The sequence below is a fragment of the Pecten maximus genome, chromosome 8 (assembly GCF_902652985.1).
Source record: "Pecten maximus chromosome 8, xPecMax1.1, whole genome shotgun sequence".
NCBI lineage: Eukaryota > Metazoa > Mollusca > Bivalvia > Pectinida > Pectinidae > Pecten > Pecten maximus.
The window spans coordinates 26,674,341-26,693,981 of record NC_047022.1 but is presented as its reverse complement, the minus strand read 5'-3'; the positions used below and the strand labels follow the sequence as shown (position 1 = coordinate 26,693,981).

At 36.0% G+C, this 19,641-nt stretch overlaps 1 protein-coding gene across 1 annotated transcript in view; it reads right to left on the bottom strand.

Moving 5' to 3' along the window:
• Window positions 1–9,535: 9,535 nt before the first annotated feature.
• The window catches only part of LOC117333017 (multidrug resistance-associated protein 1-like), a 29,890-nt gene continuing 19,784 nt past the window's right edge, over window positions 9,536–19,641 (bottom strand). The window contains 7 exon segments of the mRNA XM_033892127.1: window positions 9,536–9,658; window positions 10,312–10,507; window positions 11,617–11,783; window positions 11,902–12,060; window positions 15,085–15,228; window positions 17,233–17,334; window positions 17,819–17,942. Coding sequence (XP_033748018.1) covers window positions 10,462–10,507; window positions 11,617–11,783; window positions 11,902–12,060; window positions 15,085–15,228; window positions 17,233–17,334; window positions 17,819–17,942 — 742 coding nt within the window. The 3' untranslated portion in view covers window positions 9,536–9,658; window positions 10,312–10,461.

Below are 19,641 nucleotides of genomic sequence, written 5' to 3'. Positions count from 1 at the left end.
TGTTAAAAAAAAAAGTTAAAGTCAGGTAACGAAAGTAACTGATGTCCCATGATGTACTTACATACCAAATTTCATTGCAATTGGACAATATCTAAATTTGGACCAATTTCCTCAAAATATAGGCATTAACTTGTTCAGATGTAAATCTTCATGATTTTATGGGAATTAACTCATCCCAATTTCAATCTTAAAGGAAAAGGTTAATAATTCATACTTGTGTGAGGAAAATCCCCCTTTTTTTTATTTGCCAGTGGAATCAAAATACAAATAGAAAGGAAAAGGAAAATTGTTTGGTTTTTTTGCTAAATCTATTTTTTAAAAATGGCATTTTGAGAATTTCCCTTTTGTTCAAAGTCATGATCAGTGTCTGTGTCAGTGGTCCATGTCAAGCAAATTAGAAAATGTCTATAATCATTTTTTTATTTTCTTATAAGTAGTGTCTGGAATCACTATAAAGTTCTTGATCGATCAATCATGAATAGAAAGGGAAATATCAATAATTGCTACTTTATAATTTATAATTAATTTTAAAACATCATGACCAGATGGGCGAGATATCTCCCTTTATCTTTCCCTGATGAGAATTGGGTAATTAGCAAGTTTTAAATTGTTTTAAGTGAATTTGAACAATACTTTATGTAAATGAAGCTTCATCAAGTATAATAAATCACGTTTTTCTTTTTTGATAAGTTTTTTCAACCCTTTTATCAGATAGCAGTTTGCCCGGTTTCTGAAAAATAACTGGCATCTCTTAGTTTGAGGCTGGATCTCATTGTAGTAGTTGGCGACTACCTCACTGAACAACATGCAGGTGGGCTGTCGTATGCCGGCATCCAAGACACAACCATGACAGCACTGAAAATAAATATCTTACTCTTACATGTTTGATTTTCTATATTTGCTGTGATAATCACCCTTTTATTTTGAGGTGGGTCTCTTTGTAGTAGTTGGTGACTACCTCACTGAACAACACATTGGAGGCCCGTCGCACGCCATCAACAGCAATGAAAGTACTTCAAAGTGTCTTGTCCAAGGACAACCGCAAATTACTGCAGTGTGAGGCCTTCAATTGCAATTAACTGTTCAAACTTCTTATTTTTCTTGTTTCTACAGTATTTTTTCTTCAGCAGAACACTGAGGGGCCGCGGTGGCCGAGTGGTTAAGGTGTCCCGACACTTTAGCACTAGCCCTCCACCTCTGGGTTGCGAGTTCGAAACCTACGTGGGGCAGTTGCCAGGTACTGAACGTAGGCCGGTGGTTTTTCTCCGGGTACTCCGGCTTTCTTCCACCTCCAAAACCTGGCACGTCCTTAAATGACCCTGGCTGTTAATAGGACGTTAAACAAAAACAAACAAACAAACAGTAGAACACAGAGGGTCATTGATTGCGGTCAGAGGCCTGCAAAGTAGAATGCGCCTCCTGATGTAAATATATTTTCCGTGGCAGTGTGGGCCTTAAAACAGAAACATCCATTGCGAACTGTTTACACAGTTCCCTGTGCAGCTGTATTCTACCTGTGACCAGTGTGTGCAGATGCATTTCGAAGACTATTTTGTAAAATTTTGATAATTAAATCCTGTTATTTAATTCTTTGATATTGTCAAATAATCTCTATAAAACATTTGTAGTAAGTTAAAATAAATCTAAATACAAAAGTAATAAAAAGTATACAGTATATGGTTCCATACCTATAATAATTTAAGTTGACTTAATGAGATATAATAAATAAATAAAAGTTCAATTTCTTTTTTAAGTTTAATCTTTTAATTTGTCAGAATTTATTTCTTGCACATTCTTTTCTTCAACATATGTAAGCGAAAGGTTTAATTAAATAAGTTACAGTAAGTAAGATATTTGAGGCAAATGATATTCTCAAAATTAACTGATTTTTACCTGTGCGCAGACATTTTCAAGGAGATTATTTTGTAAACTTATGATTAATAGCATTAGGTAAATCCTATTAATTCTTTAATTTTGTCTGGTTATTTTCTATAATACCTTTTGTATTAAGTTGAAATTATTTTAAAATCAAAGTATCAAAACAAATTATGTTACCTTTATAACATTGTTTTTAACCCAAAATTACTGAATTCAACTTAATGTTACATAATAATTAAGTTGTTTTAGTATAATTTTGTTATAACAGGTTTCTAACAATCTAATTAAATACGACAAAATGAATCAATTCATAATTTAATTTCAAAAGATTATAAAAATAACACGACATCTTTCTACACCCAAAGTAACTGAATTTTACTAAATGCGACATAGTAATTGACAAAATGTTAGCTTAAATTTGTCAGAAAAGCTTTCTTACATGTTATTTTCTTCGGTACATAAAGTGAAAGGTTTAAATATGTTGTATGGTATTTGAGGCAAATTATTTGAAAATTTACTTCATTTATTTATTAATGCAAAAGATTATATAATTTGACACTGTCCTAAGAACCATCTCAAAAAAGGCAGGTCAGAGTCTTTTATTTCAAAATTTAAAGCATTTGAATATAAATATTTCATTAAAAATCTGAAAAAAAAACTTAATGAAAACAAATTGTTCAATACACTGCTAGTGTGTACTGAAGTACATGTACATGTAGAGTGCGTAGTTCCTTGAAAGTTCGTGTCATCGTAAGCTACAATGTAATATGTACATGTATGTGATATGATTCTCGAAACGTTGCTCCTCGACATAAACAAATATCAGCTGATCAAGATATCAAAACATAAACATATATCAACTAGGCCTAACGAAACAGTACTTTCATTAAACAAACAAACAATACAGAAAATAAATATTACATATTTAAATGTCGACCGTCTCTAAAATGTTAATGAACATGTATGACATTTACACTGGGCCTACTCGAAGCTTACGCGAGTTTAGATTTGTTAACGAAAAGAACTGAACGCTAGTCTGGGTTGACGATGAATACTGATCATGTCAAGCAACAAATTTGGTCATAGTAGAACAGCTATAACCTCCAATGTCGCCTTTAATATGATCTCATATTAAAAAGTCCTGGTGCTGACGGTAAAATGTCATACAACTCACTTTGACTGCAGCTTAAGCCTTGAGTTGAACGAGTAAGCGGTGTGAAGTCTCCGTTGTTATTCCATCTGGAACTCATCTGGGAATCATTTTAGACTGGATTACCTGCCGTAGTTTTCTACTCTCCGCTAGGCTTCGCTTCGAAAATACAAGTATTCATGAGCGCAGCCTAGCGGAGAGAAATGGTACTAAGGCAGGTAATCCAGTCTAGGAATCATTTCAGACAATCGGTACACCTCGCCTCCGTCAATCAGAACACCTCGGAGAAAATGACGAGGGGTTCCGATTACGCCTCCGTCTGCGAACGTATGCAAAATGACGAGGAGTTCAGATTGTCATTTCAGCAATACCCGATGAGTTCAGGATGGCGTTATCCTTGCGTCATCAAAGCAGACTGTCTATTTATAGTAAAATACCCCTGTCGAGTGGGAAAATACTGAAGTCGAAAAAATAGGCCATTTTCAAAACAATCTTGTGACCGTTCTGTTAAAGATATCGAAAAACTAAACAGACCGTTTTCTTCAGGAATCATTTATCTATTTACATGTGCATTATATATGTTTCTGGATTTTTTCTTTTGAATTTTGAGGGCGATTTAAACAGAACCTCTTAGTCAAAATGTCGATTTTGGCATGTTTGACCCAAAATATCTCATAAATAAAAATTTCCATAGGGATACCAGACACATCCAGACCTAGATCGAGTCGAGTTTTACAATGGTTCAAAAAACCATCAAAATTGTATGCGCTATTTTTTCCACCCTCAAATCGCTACAATAGCCGGCAAAATGGGCGAATTAGCCCATACTTTCAATACGTTCTGCAAGGAACGATAACAGAGTTATCGCCCCTTACTACCCTCCATTCTTTATAAAAAATAACTTCTTTGCCCTATCCAATTTATAAAATCGCGTTTGACGGAGTCTTTAAACACCTAACAAGTACCGTTCTCAGCGAACCAAGAAATCTGCTAGAAAAAAAGCAGGAGTCTTTTTTTAGTCGGCATTTCTCCTCTCTAGATGATGCAGATGATAAAGCTTGGACAGGTTGGACAAGAACAGTTTCTAGAAATTATTTCACATTGTTCGCCCTCTATCGACACTGGTATTTACACTCCAAATCACGAGTATTGAGGTTTTAGAGATATTTTGCCAGATTTGGAATCACTTAGTTTGACAACAAAGATGACTAAATCTAGATGGATAGTGGAGTCATATCACAGACGCTGGGGGCCGCGGTGGCCGAGTGGTTAAGGTGTCCCGACACTTTAACACTAGCCCTCCACCTCTGGGTTGCGAGTTCGAAACCTACGTGGGGCAGTTGCCAGGTACTGACCGTACGCCGGTGGTTTTTCTCCGGGTACTCCGGCTTTCCTCCACCTCCAAAACTTGGCACGTCTTTAAATGACCCTGGCTGTTAATAGGACATTAAACAAAAACAAACCAAATATCACACACGCTTCAAGCAATGGCTGTTTTTCAAAACACAACTTGCCTCCAACTATTCCATTGATGTCATCGGGCACTCGTTAGCATAGTAACAGTCTATCTGAATGGAATCCGAGGACCCATACATATTAATTTAACACACCGGAGCGAGACACAAAGGATAGAATGCTGGCTGACAAAATGAAAGCGCCTTTGTGTTCACAACACCATAGCTCAGCGTGTGAAAGATGAGCCAGATCTTACCAGAAATGATGAGTCACTATTTGTCAAACTAGATGCAACTGCAGCTAATTGTAACTTTCCAAAGTTAGACATAGAATGCCTTTGGACAATTTCCTGTGGTACATACCAAATATCACTCGCAACTGGTTACATCAGTAAGCAACTAAGTGATGATGGTAAATACGATATCTGGATCTATCGGAACTCACGGGACATTGAACGATCTCAGATTCACTCGAGGCATAAGAGCAATGTAAAGTACAATGTTTGGATCCAGCATGACAGTCTTTAAAAATGGTACATGTAGTTGCTACTCCTGCTTAGTATTCGATATGGTCGACTGGGAATATCAGAACTATGATGTAATGGCCAATCAGAATTTAGGACGAGGAAACCATATTGGATTCCAGATTAGGTGGTTTAATATATAAACCAACATAAATCTATCAAGTAGAGTTCTTGTCAGAAAATTGATTCGGTAGTTGTAAGAACATTTGATATTTGCTGTTATCAGGGAACATGGCGGCCGTTTTGAAAGTGAAAATTTCACTTTAGTTTGTAGGTGTCGGTGCCTGTGTACAAAAACCAAGTATTCAATATTCAATGCAAACAGTTAAACCAAGTATTCAATATTCAATGCAAAACAGTTTCTCCAATGTTGGTTTTTCTTTTAAAAATTACATAGCAATATTGTCAATAAATTTTCATCACTTTGCACAAAGCCCCTAATTACTATTTTTGCGCAATTTATTTTATACTGTTTGGAGATGTTTTTAGCACATAATTACGAATGGACTGCAATAGGAAGTTGTATTTTTTGACCATCAGAAAATTTCACTTTATGTAAAAGAGCATTTTCTTACTAGAAATCCATCACATTTTGTCTCTTATTCCTAATGTATTCAAAATTGGAACTTCTTACTTTGCATATATATCTGACACTGCTATTATTAACATCTTCATATTTAGTTTTTTCAAAAAAATTAATAATTGATATTATAGCATTTTCCCGAAAAAGCATACCTTTTTTCATTTTTGGCACATAATTGGCGCTATATTCATGTGTATGCATGTTTGGATTTAAATGCCTGTTTATAAATATAGGACTATGGAGGCTACCAATGGCACGCGTCATACAAGCTATGGTATTTGCCTCTTGGGCCATTTTGAAACCCCACCTTTCTAATACAATATATACAAATATGTGATTATTAAGACAATATGTTTGTACCACAATGTATGGCTATAAAATAATGTATCCTGCTGGTGAGACAATTGTATGGACAACATGGGGAACACTAACTCAGCATTTACTTCATCAGTTGATATATTCCTCAAATTGAAATCAAAGCAAAATGAAACACAAATCGTAATTAAACTGACATTATTTTTTTTATTCCATTCATTTAGCAGGTGGTCTTACACTGATATCATATTACTACAATATCTAACATTCTTGTTAGAATTACTTTCTGGCCAGTTTAAACCTTGTTGCATTGTTTAAAATAATGAAGGTTCAAGCATTAGAATTGGTAATGAAGGATGCCACCAACTCTACGTATATGGAGAGAGAAACAAAGGAACTGTTTACCAATGACAATATTAAAGGTTCTGTTTTCATAACATAAATTATTACGAAAATACAAAAATATGTTGAAATATATTCCCTAATGACGATTTAAATCGGGAAACTACCCACTGATTATAGAAATCTCAAATACAATGTATGGCGCTCAACTCCCTGTATAAGCACATGCAGCATTGGTTCACATTGATTGGTTTGATGAAAATCAAAGATAACCCATAGGGGGATACAGACACTTTTAAAACTGCATTTCTTTAATAGTGTAACGCTTTTCTTAACTTGTATTATTAAAACTGTATCAAACTAATTTCTCCAACAGTATAGTCAAACCAGAATGACCTGTCACGTTGAGCTTTCCGTGGAATATTCAAAGTGGGTAGTTCCATTTGTGCACAGATGTGTTAACAAAACATATTGATTTGGAATACTACTGTGTTCAGCAGGGTGCTGTTTTGGACTATTCGTTTTTGTTACAATTTTATAGTGACAACACAGGGATTGTATGACATTTATTTTTGATGCATGGTTTACACATATTCAAGTAACTATGTGATCAATTATTCACATGCTAACAGTTTTGTCGCTAAATCTAGACCAGTATAAATACAAATGATGCAGCTGATGATAAGGTTTGATACATTATAAACAACTACATATACATATACAAAGTACCTATTTCCCCTCAATGACTATAGACTCGTCTGTAATCAATATGCTAATCAAAGTTCAACACGACAGGCCATTCTGGTCGGACTATACATTAAATGATAGCCCGAGTTTCCTACAGCCATGCTCCCCCCAGACTTGGGATATTCTGACAAGTAGATGCAGACAAGACATCTATCAGTAAGAGTTTCTAAGTCTGGTGTCAGGGCAGGACTAATTCAATGAAAATAGTCATCTGTTAGTCAAGCGATCTACTGAGAAACAATTTTGTTCTGAAACCTGCATCTTACTGTGGAACTGAATCCAAATGTCTTTAGATATGTGTAGATGTTTACTAATCAAACCTAGGAATAGATTTTGATAGTAATTCATATTGGATTATTGAAGAAACATGCATACTGTCATTGTATCACTTGTCTTCTAGGATGAAATGTATGTTGGGAAAAGCTGTAGATAAGTTGTTATAACTTGTTTTCAACCCTTTGTTATACGTTTAAATCAATCAAGAATCTATTGTGAGCTTTCGTTACTTTATGACAACCGACAGAAAACAAGTTCATTGGAATTAAAAGTTGTTTGATGTTTTAACAAAAGTTTAACCATCTGACCTTGAATATTAAATCAAAGTTATTCAAATACTCAAATTTCAAGCCATGAAACAACCTGCTTAATATTTGTTGAACGTTTCATAAGAGTATATCAATGCCTTTTAAAAAACATTAATGATTTTTAATCAAACATTGCTATGTACATATCCAAGTACCTTAAACAACCTGCAATAAGGTATAAATACATTATTTTGTAATCTGCTTATACAATAAACTGAAATATATTAAACAAGTATGTGTAATGGGAACAGTTACATATATCCCTAAAGTAACCCTCGTAAATAAAGTAGTAGATATTACAATTGTGTTTGTAATGTTGTACCAATATAACAAATTTCATGATCGGACAATTTCTAAATTTTGACCTATCAGAAGCACCACAAGTCATACACATTCATGTAAAGTTTCGGTGAATTCCGCTCTCTGATTTTCAAGAAACATTTCTACCATGGCGGAAGAAAGTGAAAAAATAGAAATAATTAATGGAGCAAAAACAATACATGTCCAAATTTTGTTTGTTAGACAGCACATACATGGCAGTTATATATAGACATGTAAATATCAAACAGTTGAGCATTTTTAACTCTCTCATCCTTTCAGCAAACAAATATAACAAACATATGATAAAAAACAAAAACAATGATATTATCTATATTACCCGTTATAGAGTGTTACAACTGAACCATTTTAGAGATCAGGGTAAAGAACATATAGGCATTCTATTAATTGAGGATTCAATCTTTAGGTTACAAACAATAATTGATGATTTTTTATTTTTACTCTGTCTTGATTTAAAGTTTTGTTTCTCCCGGTAAGAATTCTCCTGTTCCTTGTATAATTTTTCCATTTTAGCAGTGAATTTTTCGATTGTGACATTGGAGTTTAATCCTTTGAGTGATGTCCCTTTATATAAATGTAGGCTACCAGGTATTAGCATGCTACAGGCCCAATATAAAGTCCCTGGGCCTCTTGGTTATTGAGAAGAAGTTGGTTGAAGATTATAGCCTATTTGAGTCCTGTGACCTTGAATGAAAGTCAATGTCATTCATTTGAAAAAAACTTGGTAGCCCTTCATTCCCAGCATGCTACAGGCCCAATATCATGTCCCTGGGCCTCTTGGTTATTGAGAAGAATCCGTTTGAAGATTATAGCCTATATGACCTTTGTGACCCTGAATGAAGGTCAAGGTCATTCATTTGAACAAATTTGGTACCCCTTCACCACGGCATGCTACAGGCCTAATATCAAATCTCTGGGCCTTTTGGTGTTTGATGAGAAGCTGTTTGAAAATTATAGCCTATTTGACCCATGTGACCTTGTATTAAGGTCAAGGTCATTTATTTGAACAAACTAGCTAAGTAGCCCTTCACCCTAGCATGCTACAGGCCTAATATCAAGTCCCTGGGCCCCTTGGTTATTGAGAAGAAGTTGTTTAATGATTTTAGCCTATTTGATTCATGATACCTTGAATGAAGGTCAAGGTCATTTATTTGAACAAACTTGGTAGCCCTTCACCTCAGGATGCTACAGGCCCAATATCAAGTCCCTGGGCCTCTTGGTTATTGAGAAGATGTTGTTTAAAGATTATAGCCTATTTGACCCATGTGACCTTGAAGGTCAAGGTCATTCATTTAAAAAAAACTTTTTAGCCCTTCACCCCAGGATGCTACAGGCCTAATATCAATTCCCTGGGCCTTTTGGTTATTAAGAAGAAGTTGACTGTTTAAATGAAAAAGTTGAAGCCGACGGATGGACGACTGACGCTGCACTACGGCATAAGCTCACTTGCCCTTCAGGCAGGCGAGTTAAAAATTCAATAAACCATCTTATTCATCACACTGTGTGCTGTTTACTGGTCTAGTTTCTATGTAATTCATCACATTGTGTGCTGATTGACTGGTCTAGATTCTATGTAAGTGATACTGGCTGATAATCATCAAGAACCATTTTTCCCGCCATTTTGGTAGTTGGTAACAAGTCCAGCATCCATCGCCATTCCATAAAACACGGAATCATGATTACAGAGGAGAGCAGATGGTGAATCGAACTCAGCGATCTGTCCATTACTCAGGACCATCACCCTGTAAAAAAATTAAAACCTTACATCATTTGCCACAAGTGATTAGTCATCACATCAGTTTATCGGGTAGGAAATTAAGTTTATTTCTCTGAATGTTTTTTTCATTATAAATGACTAATAAACATTTTCTATTTTTTTTTAATAATATCCCATTAGTAACTGTGAATTCACAGTGAAATGCATTCATTTTGGTGCACTAAAATTTTTGCACATTTTCAATACTACATATTTTTGTATAAAAAAATAACGCAATGAAGAATTAGCTCATTCTGATATTTTTTGTAGGAATAGCACATAGAAAATGCAATTAGCGCAATAATATTTTAGCACAATGTTTTGAGATCTATAAAGGTTAAAATGGGATTAACTCTAACATATGTACGTCAACAGTATATTCAAATGCAACATGTCTTTTATAAGTGCATGATATCATTAAAGATAGACAAGACTTTGGTCAGACAAGTAACTGAATACCACTTCCTTGCTTGGATAATAACCATTGTTGTATCATACTCACCATCTCATTCAAACTTCTGAATATAACTTATCATTTATCAGGTTTAATCTCCAAATATCCATTGAAACTTCCTTCCTTGGGATACCATCATTATAGTATCAAATGAATTAAAATATGAATAAAACAATTAGACTAACTTGTCATAATCGAGTACAGTATTTAACCGATGGGCTATAGACAGGACAGTACAGTCATAGAACTCTGTGTGTATAGTCTCCTGTATTAGAGCATCAGTCTGCATGTCTACAGCCGCAGTAGCCTCATCCAGAATCAGCACATTTGTCTTCTTAAGTAACGTCCGGGCCAAACACACCAACTGTCGCTGTCCCTACACTGTAAATATTATGGTGTTTAGTATCATAAACTATTTCAAAATATCTTTTAGATAATAGGATAATAGGACAGAATTGTAATTATCTAGAGAACTGCCAGAAAGATCCTCAGAATATGTTTTTTCCAACTAGAGCTTAACCTTAGAACTACATTGATAATGAATTAAAGTAATGCTAATTATATGCTCAAAATACACAAACACTTATATAAACATTTTGCAATGGAAAGACTTGTGAACAGAAGTACACGTGACAGAATGATTACTATAGTATCCCTATATGGAGGATATAAAACATGACATATAGACCAGACATATAATATACTAGTTCCTATTAAAAAATACAAGAGGCCCAGAGGGTCTGAATCACTCATCTGTATATTTTAGTAATAATGGCATAATACTCTAATTTAAGCTATATTTCAAATATTTTCCTACATTTGAATTGGCTCTTTTAACAATGGTTCAAACTACAGGTGTACCCTATTGCCATTCTTGAAAAAGAAAAGGGATTACAAAGGTTGTTTTTTTCTTTCTTTTTTTTTTGCTATGCTATACCGTTTCCCCTATTAGGCCCACTTTCTCCTGTCCCAGAGTGCCACATCCTTCGTTTTTACAACATGAAATCCCCTTTACTCAATAACGCTCCAGACCAAGTTTCATGAAAATCTAATCATTTTTTCATGACTATAGTTTATGTAACAATTTGAAGAATTAATCTCAATTTTCCCTAATGGGCCCTGCCCTCCAGCCCCAAGGAAGTAACACTCTCCATTTATGAAACATCAGATCTCCTATGCCCAATAATGCTCCAGATCAATTTTCATTAAAATCCATTTCTGTGTTCATGACTAGAAAAGATTCAAAGAAAATATTTACAGATGCCAGCTGGCCGGACGACAGATGCTGCGCCATGGCATAAGCTCACCTGCCCTCAGTATTCATATAAATCTATCAACGGTAACAATACTTCAAATTGATAATAATAAGGAGTATAGACAATACGTCAAAACAAATTACCTTAAAAATTATGAAATTATCAGCAACACCTATAACACTGTAATAACACATCATTATCATAACTAATTCTACTTATGACAATGGCTAGTACCTGAAGTTCTGGCCCCCTTCTCCACACTGGTAGCTCAGTGACCCTGGCAATGTCTTGACAAACTCACTCAGATGAGCTTGTTGTAATGCAATCCATAGCTGGTCATCATTATACTTGTCAAAAGGGTCAAGGTTCATGCGTAATGTCCCGGAAAATAGCACAGGGTCCTTAGACATGAAATATCAAACTTAGTAACAAATGATGATAAGTAGTCCCAATTTCACAAAAATACAACCACTTTGCCACAACACACTGCTCAACTTTAAAATATACAAATTATATTACCTGTGGTAGAATAGTGAGTTTTTCTCGTAAGTTGTGTAAACCGATGTCTGCGATCCTTACTCCATCAATGGTGATGCTGCCCCCAGTGCCCTCTATAAGTCTAAACAGTGACAGTGTCAGGGAGGACTTCCCAGCTCCTGTCCTTCCGACAATACCAATCTGTTAAATAAATCGTAAAATTAGAAGTTTTGTACATTTGTACATCATTATGTATTAGATGTATCAATCAATTTTACACACTGAATGTTTGACAAACATATCATATTCAATAATTCAATAAATAATAATTATTGCATTTGTGATGGTGGCATGAAAACATAAATGTTGATAAATCGAGGAATATCATATTGTGTTGAATTTTTATTGTGGGATATTTAGCTACATATGTAAGATCAAAGTTTGCAGTTAATCCTACTCTAGATCATTTGACCAAATAAAATATTGTTTTGATAGTGTTTTGGATGAAAAAAGTGAACCCAGTCATACATCTCTGATGGACAAGTTTATTTTGGCCATAACACAGGCTCATGGGACCTTTCGAATTTTTGAAACCTATTTCAAGTGTTCACTCTAAGGGTGCTACAGATAACATCTGGTTTTGGTCAAATTGATGTGTGGGCAAAATTCAATTGTTCATGAAAAAGGTCCTTTTAGAAGATATATCAAAGTTCAATGCAAGTGAACCTACGCCGTAAGTAAGATGAACCCATTTTTCAAGTAGGAAGTTCCAGTGACAAGTGTTGCAGTAGATGTAGCTTGGACTATTTTTTTTCTTTGATGTAGGTCAAAGGTCAAAATGTAGATCAGATTGACTATTTTTGGCTCATTTTTGGCTCATGAAGCTCTATGTCACCTAGGTGAATCCAAGCCCAAATCATGGAGGAGACAGAGCTTGGGACATTTTGTTTATATGATGTACAAAACCCTCAATCAAGTGAGTCAATGCCCTAGCCAAAGGTCAGAATGTAGGTCAGAGTAACCTACTTTTGGTACAAGACACACTGCCTCATCTACCTGAATCTTTCATCCCAAGTATATGAATTTCAAGTGACAGGTAGTGTGGGTTTTCAAACTCATCCAACAAAGGGCTATAACTCTATGCAATACAATTGAATTGGTCCGATTGTTGTCAAACTTGTGCCAAAAAAACTTTTTTTAGTGATTGGGCTACCACGGCAACCTAATTTGTGGCGGGAAAACCTGCATGCATATGTACACATTATGAGTCCCTAACATTCCTGTGTATTTCAAATGAAATCCGTTGATAGCTATATAGGAGTTGTCTGAGTTGTCTTGACAAAGTTTTCCACAAGAATATGGGTATTAAAACCTCGTAACCATGGAAACCAAAAATTCTGTACAGAAATATCATGCATGCACATTTACACATGTTCCCTATCACTCCTGTGTAGTTTGACTTGAAACAGTTCACAGGTTTATGGGGAGTTGACTTGACAAAATTCCCCCTCACCCAAAAAACGAAGTATGATATAGATTAAGCACATCTACAATGTATAAGGGTTATTGCCATAAAGTTTCGTTGAAATTCCCTCAGTAGTTCAGGAGGAGTAGCCGGTACATCGTTGTGTCTACAGATGGACAGACAACCTGATTCCAGTATACCCCCTCCCCCCTAACTTCGTTGCGGGGGGTATAATTATGCATAATTAATTATATGTGTCACCCTTCCTGCATTGTCACAATCATAAGCATTTTTCATGGGTACCCAGGGATTTATTTGAAGAGACTAAAGAAATTGAAGGTCATATCGTAAAGTGCTAAATAACCAGATAGTCATTGGATAATAGGTGTGAGAAAGGCAGAAATTATTGAATTGTATATGCAGCATGCATTACAAGTACATCTGTACGTGCAGAAAATTGAGACACTTAACTTGTTACAAACTGCAGACATCCCGAAAAGGATTTAGTGCAGTAGGCCTTAACCTTAACCTTAACCTTAATTTTGTTGTAATTCCAGAAATTTGAGGTTTTTATTCCAAAAACTACATTAATCCATGAAATGCCTTTAGTGTAGTAGGCTCTACTATCCATGCTACACCTATTATTGAGGTTTTGTTGAATCAAGCTTTGTGAGAAACAGAGCTAAACGCAAAACCTTAACATTGTTGATGCTGCCGTCGCTGTCGAAAAAGCAGCGCCTATGAGTCGCCTTTTGGAAATCCTTTGTAGGCGACACAAAAATCACACCTAAATCTTGTTATATGTTATCCTTCTAATTAAGATGTATGTTCACTGTTATTTTCTTACACTTATCATGGTCCTGTACACAGAAAAAAATAATTTTGGGATTCCAGCTAAGATTGATTGATTCCTAAGTTGGCTCAGATTTAATAATTCCTCGAACAACTCGAAAATCTAAATACAATGTAGTGCATTAACATCAGTAGGTTTACATCATTTCAAAACCAGTTCTTCTAGAAATGTTGATTTATGACTGACTATTCATCAAAGACTTTGACTCTGGCATTGACCATTTTCAAAGGTACTTGTTTTTTCTGATTTAAATAGACAAGATGTTAATTGCAATTTACTGTTAGTATTATTGTTCTAATTCTTTATTTGTTTAATGAGGATCACAAACAGCCCTAGGGCTACGAGATGCTCTCCTCAACACATCAAACAATACAGTATGTACAAGATGTAATCATAACACACTCTCTCTCACGCACACATACATTCCATAACATAAAGAAGATGTGGTGGAGAGGAAGGATGAGGATAGAGGGAAAGTGGTAAAGCAAAGAGAGTGAAGGTGTGGGAGGGTGGGGGGTGGGGGGGGGGGTTGAGGTGTTATAAGATGAAATTAGAACCTTTTTGAATCAACAATATAATCAAATACAAAGTCAAAAATGTTTTTGTTTGAGGAATCGGTATTGTTGTCGGAGCCATGCAATATAATGTTTCAAAGAAGATCAGGCATAAGATTTACAATGAGATCTGGATTTACATTTGGAGCCAATTCGTTGCAAGTTTTTCTTAACAATTTCATACGCAAGTTGTTATATTTTGGACAGGTCAAAAAGAAATGTTAGTATTATTACAGAGGTAGCTCCATACATCAGGTGTTAGGAAACATGCACAAGTGAAACAGACATTTTATAATCCTTCAGTGATGCCTGCCAGACGTCCCTGACTTTAACCAACAGTAACTAGAAATCACCTTCTCCCCGTGGTGTATATGGACCGAGATGCCTTTGAGAACAAGGTCAAGGTCACGTCTGTATCTCATCTTGTAGTCTTGGAAAATTATCTCCCCTTGTCGAGGCCAGCCAGACTGTGGTGGTTTCTTGCAGTACCATTCTGCCTGTAATGATTAAAACCATTAATTAATCACTGGTCTAGACAATAATGTTGTGTCCACAATTGGTTATACAGAATGTATCTGTTAGAAAAATCAATTAAACATTATATTATATTCAGAGAAAAAAAGGTTCTGTTTGCAATATCTGTCATAATTGGTTTGTTTATTTGCTGAGTGTATGGCTCTGTGAACAGTCAGAGTCACTGTGAGATGGGTCTCCTTGTAGTAGTTGGTGACTACCTCACGTAGTTGGTGACTACCTCACGTAGTTGGTGACTACCTCACTGAACAACATACCAGAGACCTGTTTAATGCAATCCAGAGCTATAAGCTAAGGTTAAAGTCTTGCCCAAGGACACAACCACAGAACTGGCCAGCCTGTTTCTCAGCTTCCCAAGAAATACAAACCAAGACAGGTCCCAGTGGACACAAAACGTTCGGAGAACGTCCGGAAAACGTCCTATTCAGGTCACAACGTCCGGGACTTTTCTACAACGTTGTGAGAACGTTTTATGTCAAACGTTAGTGCAACGTTAGCTTTTGACGTTTGTGACAACGTTGTAACAAGGTTTTAATGCAAACTTTGTGTATTTGTTGTTAATTTTAAACGGCTTGCAAGTTTACATAAATGCCAAAGACATACCGAACGAAAACATGAAATTTCATGATAAAGATAAATTTAATTATTTGCTCGAAATTTTATTTTTCAATAATGAATATGTTTAGATTAGTTTAAAAGCAACCTACGTCGCCTATAATGTGCCCTAATGATATAATATCGATCATTGATCCTTTCCTGATCCAATTTTGCTGTAAGACCTCCTTTTATACAAATAAATGTGATCAAACGAACTTACAAGGTTACGATAACAAATCGGTGTTACCTCCTTTTATGTTGCAATATATATCCGCCAGGGGGCAATGCAAACATTCGCATTCATTTCAAAAACATTTTTTTTTTTTAAACGACTTTCATTTCAGTTTTAACTGCATGAAAATATCGTGTTTTGGTTGAAACCGTTGCAATCATTTTCGGGAAAAGAAACAGATAGAGAGAAGAAAAAAGAGTATTGATATTTGCTCGGTAATTTTAACTTCCGGTTCTTTGTTCTGCAAACACACGTGGGCCGTACACACACACATTTCAATCGGACTGTTGACTTGCTATACTGGATTATGTATTTGCTTTCAAAATAACATATGGAATCAGCTTTCTTCCCGAATACAGATCAGTAATTCAAGGTAAGTTCTATATGATTCGTATTTTGTTAATTACACTGCGTTTGAAATTGACTTGTGTTTATTTACAAACAGATCAGGCATGCTATGATTTATCTTCACGTACGTACGTACAACGGATGTACGTTTTTGGTATCACCGGGCATAAGTTTAGTTTCACGCATATTTGTTAACCGAGCACGTTATGATATATTGCGGAAAAGTTTACGGTATATCAATAATAATTGTTTGATTATTTTTCTATTTACAGATTAAATGGTGATAACTGGATGCACCGAGGTAATCGGAGACATCAGAGATATGAGTGATGGGAGGAGTGCAAGCACATGGACACATGGAAATAAAGACATTAAAATAATGTTTAAAAAAACTTGAGTTTTTGTTGTACATAATAGGTAACAATAGTAGAAAATAAAATAATACGACGTTGTGACAACGTCTATACAACGTAAATAAAACGTTGCCACATCGTAACTCAGTAACGTTGTGGGAACGTTGTATGAAAACGTTCCCCAAACTTTCATTTGCAACGTTACTACAACCTAAATGCAACGTTGCATCCTGACGTAACTGCAACGTTCTCCAGACGTTGTGTGCCCACTGGGGTAGGGAGCATCGAACCATACACCTCGCATCTTCACCTGAGATAACGAGCTCGGCACATTAACCGACTGTGCTATTACAGCCCCAATGGTCATGACAGAGTACCTCTGTCTGGACCTCGGAGCAATTCTATATGTAGAATAGACAATTGTCTTGACGGAGTACCTCTGCCTCGACCTCAGAGTACTCCTTGATCCTTTCCACTGACACTGTATTACTCTGTAGATCACTAATGTTTACCACTAAAACATTCAGCACACTCGTCGCCTGCCAACAGATATAACAATGAAGTTTTAATCTAGGGAAACATCCTTAACATATGTGCAATCCAAATATACATTTAATACTAATGTATTGCATTATGCTATTACTTAATTATATACCATGCAATGTGTTCTTCTGTAGAAAGATATATAAATACATTGTATTGTATAATAATTATATATAACTTGTAGATTGATATAATAGTATCAGTGTCCAACACTATCTGTACAATTGCATTATTGTATTCACAAGGTATGTGTATATGTCTACTCTCTCATGCATCTTGTAACACAAGGAAATAAAACAAAATTATGGACGTTTTTATTATAAGTTGATGAACAAGAGTCTACAAGACCACTTTATTCTTAGAAAATGTGAATACACAGCCAATTATACAAATTTTAAAAGAGAGTTGAAAGCCTTTCAGTAATAGATTATTTGGAAGGACAAGACGTTTTGTGTGTTGATTGTACACAACATCATTTACCTGTAAAGCATAGGATATAGACAGGCCAACAATTGCTCCTGACTGATCAGGTGAGAAAACGCCAAATAAAGCTGCAGCCAGAATCAGTAAATTTCCCAACAACTCCAGGCGGACTCCTAACCATCTACAACATAAAAGTGATTATGAATTACAAGTAGTGCCGATATACACACAAATTTATACAACTGTGTTCATCAGTAGTCAGGCAAATGCACCAAGATAAAACAACTTAACAAGAGGCCCATGGGCCCTAACGGTCACCTGAAATTTGAAATATTTCACTTGATTTAACTGACCATTTTTGGCCCCACCAATCAGCCCATGGGGGTCAATCAGGGCCAACATGTGCATGCCATCAAACTGTAATCCCATGCTGATAATGTTAACCAAGTTAGAATGAATTCCAATCGAAATCAAATAAATTATAGCCAAAGATGTGATTTTCCTATATAAACTATAGTAAAGTTTACCCCCTCCCCAGGGGCAAACGTGTGACCCCTGGGTCATGAAATTCACAATTTTGGTAAAGCACCTTAAGACCCTTCCATCTATGAAGAGTGTTTGATTCCACCATATCTGAGAGTAGACTAAACAAGGGCCCAATGGGCCCAAATCGCTCACCTGCAATGCAGTGATCTTTTCATATATGGATCCTGCAGTTATTTGAAAGCATGCTACAGGACCAATATAATGTCTCTCTGCACTTTGGCTTTTCACTAAAAGTCATTTAAAGATTTAAGCATACTTGATCGACGTGACCTTGAATGAAGGTCAAGGTCATTCATTTGAACAAACTTGGTAGCCCTTCACCCCAGCATGCTACAGACCCAATATCAACTCTCTGGGACTCTTGGTTATTGAGAAGAAGTCGTTTAAAGATTTTAGCCTTTTTGACTCCTGTGACCTTGAATGAAAGTCAAGGTCATTCATTTGAACAAACTTGGTAGCCCTTCACCCCAGCATGCTACAGGCCAAGTATTAGGTCTCTGGGACTCTTGGTTATTGAGAAGAAGTCGTTTAAAGATTTTAGCCTTTTTGACTCCTGTGACCTTGAATGAAAGTCAAGGTCATTCATTTGAACAAACTTGGTAGCTCTTTACCCCAGCATGCTACAGGCCAAATATTAGGTCTCTGGGACTGTTGGTTATCGAGAAGAAGTCGTTTAAAGATTTTAGCCTTTTTGGCCCCTGTGACCTTGAATGAAGGTCAAGGCCATTCATTTGAACAAACTAGGTAGCCCTTCATCCCAGCATGCTACAGACCCAATATCAACTCCCTGGGACTGTTGGTTATTGAGAAGATGTCGTTTGAAGATTTTAGCCTTTTTGACCCCTGTGACCTTGAATGAAGGTCAAGGTCATTCATTTGAACAAACTTGGTAGCCCTTCACCCCAGCATGCTACAGGCCAAATATTAGGTCTCTGGGACTCTTGGTTATTGAGAAGAAGTCGTTTAAACATTTTAGCCTTTTTGACTCCTGTGACCTTGAATGACGGTCAAGGTCATTCATTTGAACAAACTTGGTAGCCCTTCACCCCAGCATGCTACAGACCCAATATCAACTCCCTGGGACTCTTGGTTATTGAGAAGAAGTCGTTTAAAGATTTTAGCCTTTTTGACCCCTGTGACCTTGAATGAAAGTCAAGGTCATTCATTTGAACAAACTTGGTAGCCCTTCACCCAAGCATGCTACAGACCCAATATCAAGTCCCTGGGACTCTTGGTTATTGAGAAGAAGTCGTTTAAAGATTTTAGCCTTTTTGACTCCTGTGACCTTGAATGAAAGTCAAGGTCATTCATTTGAACAAACTTGGTAGCCCTTC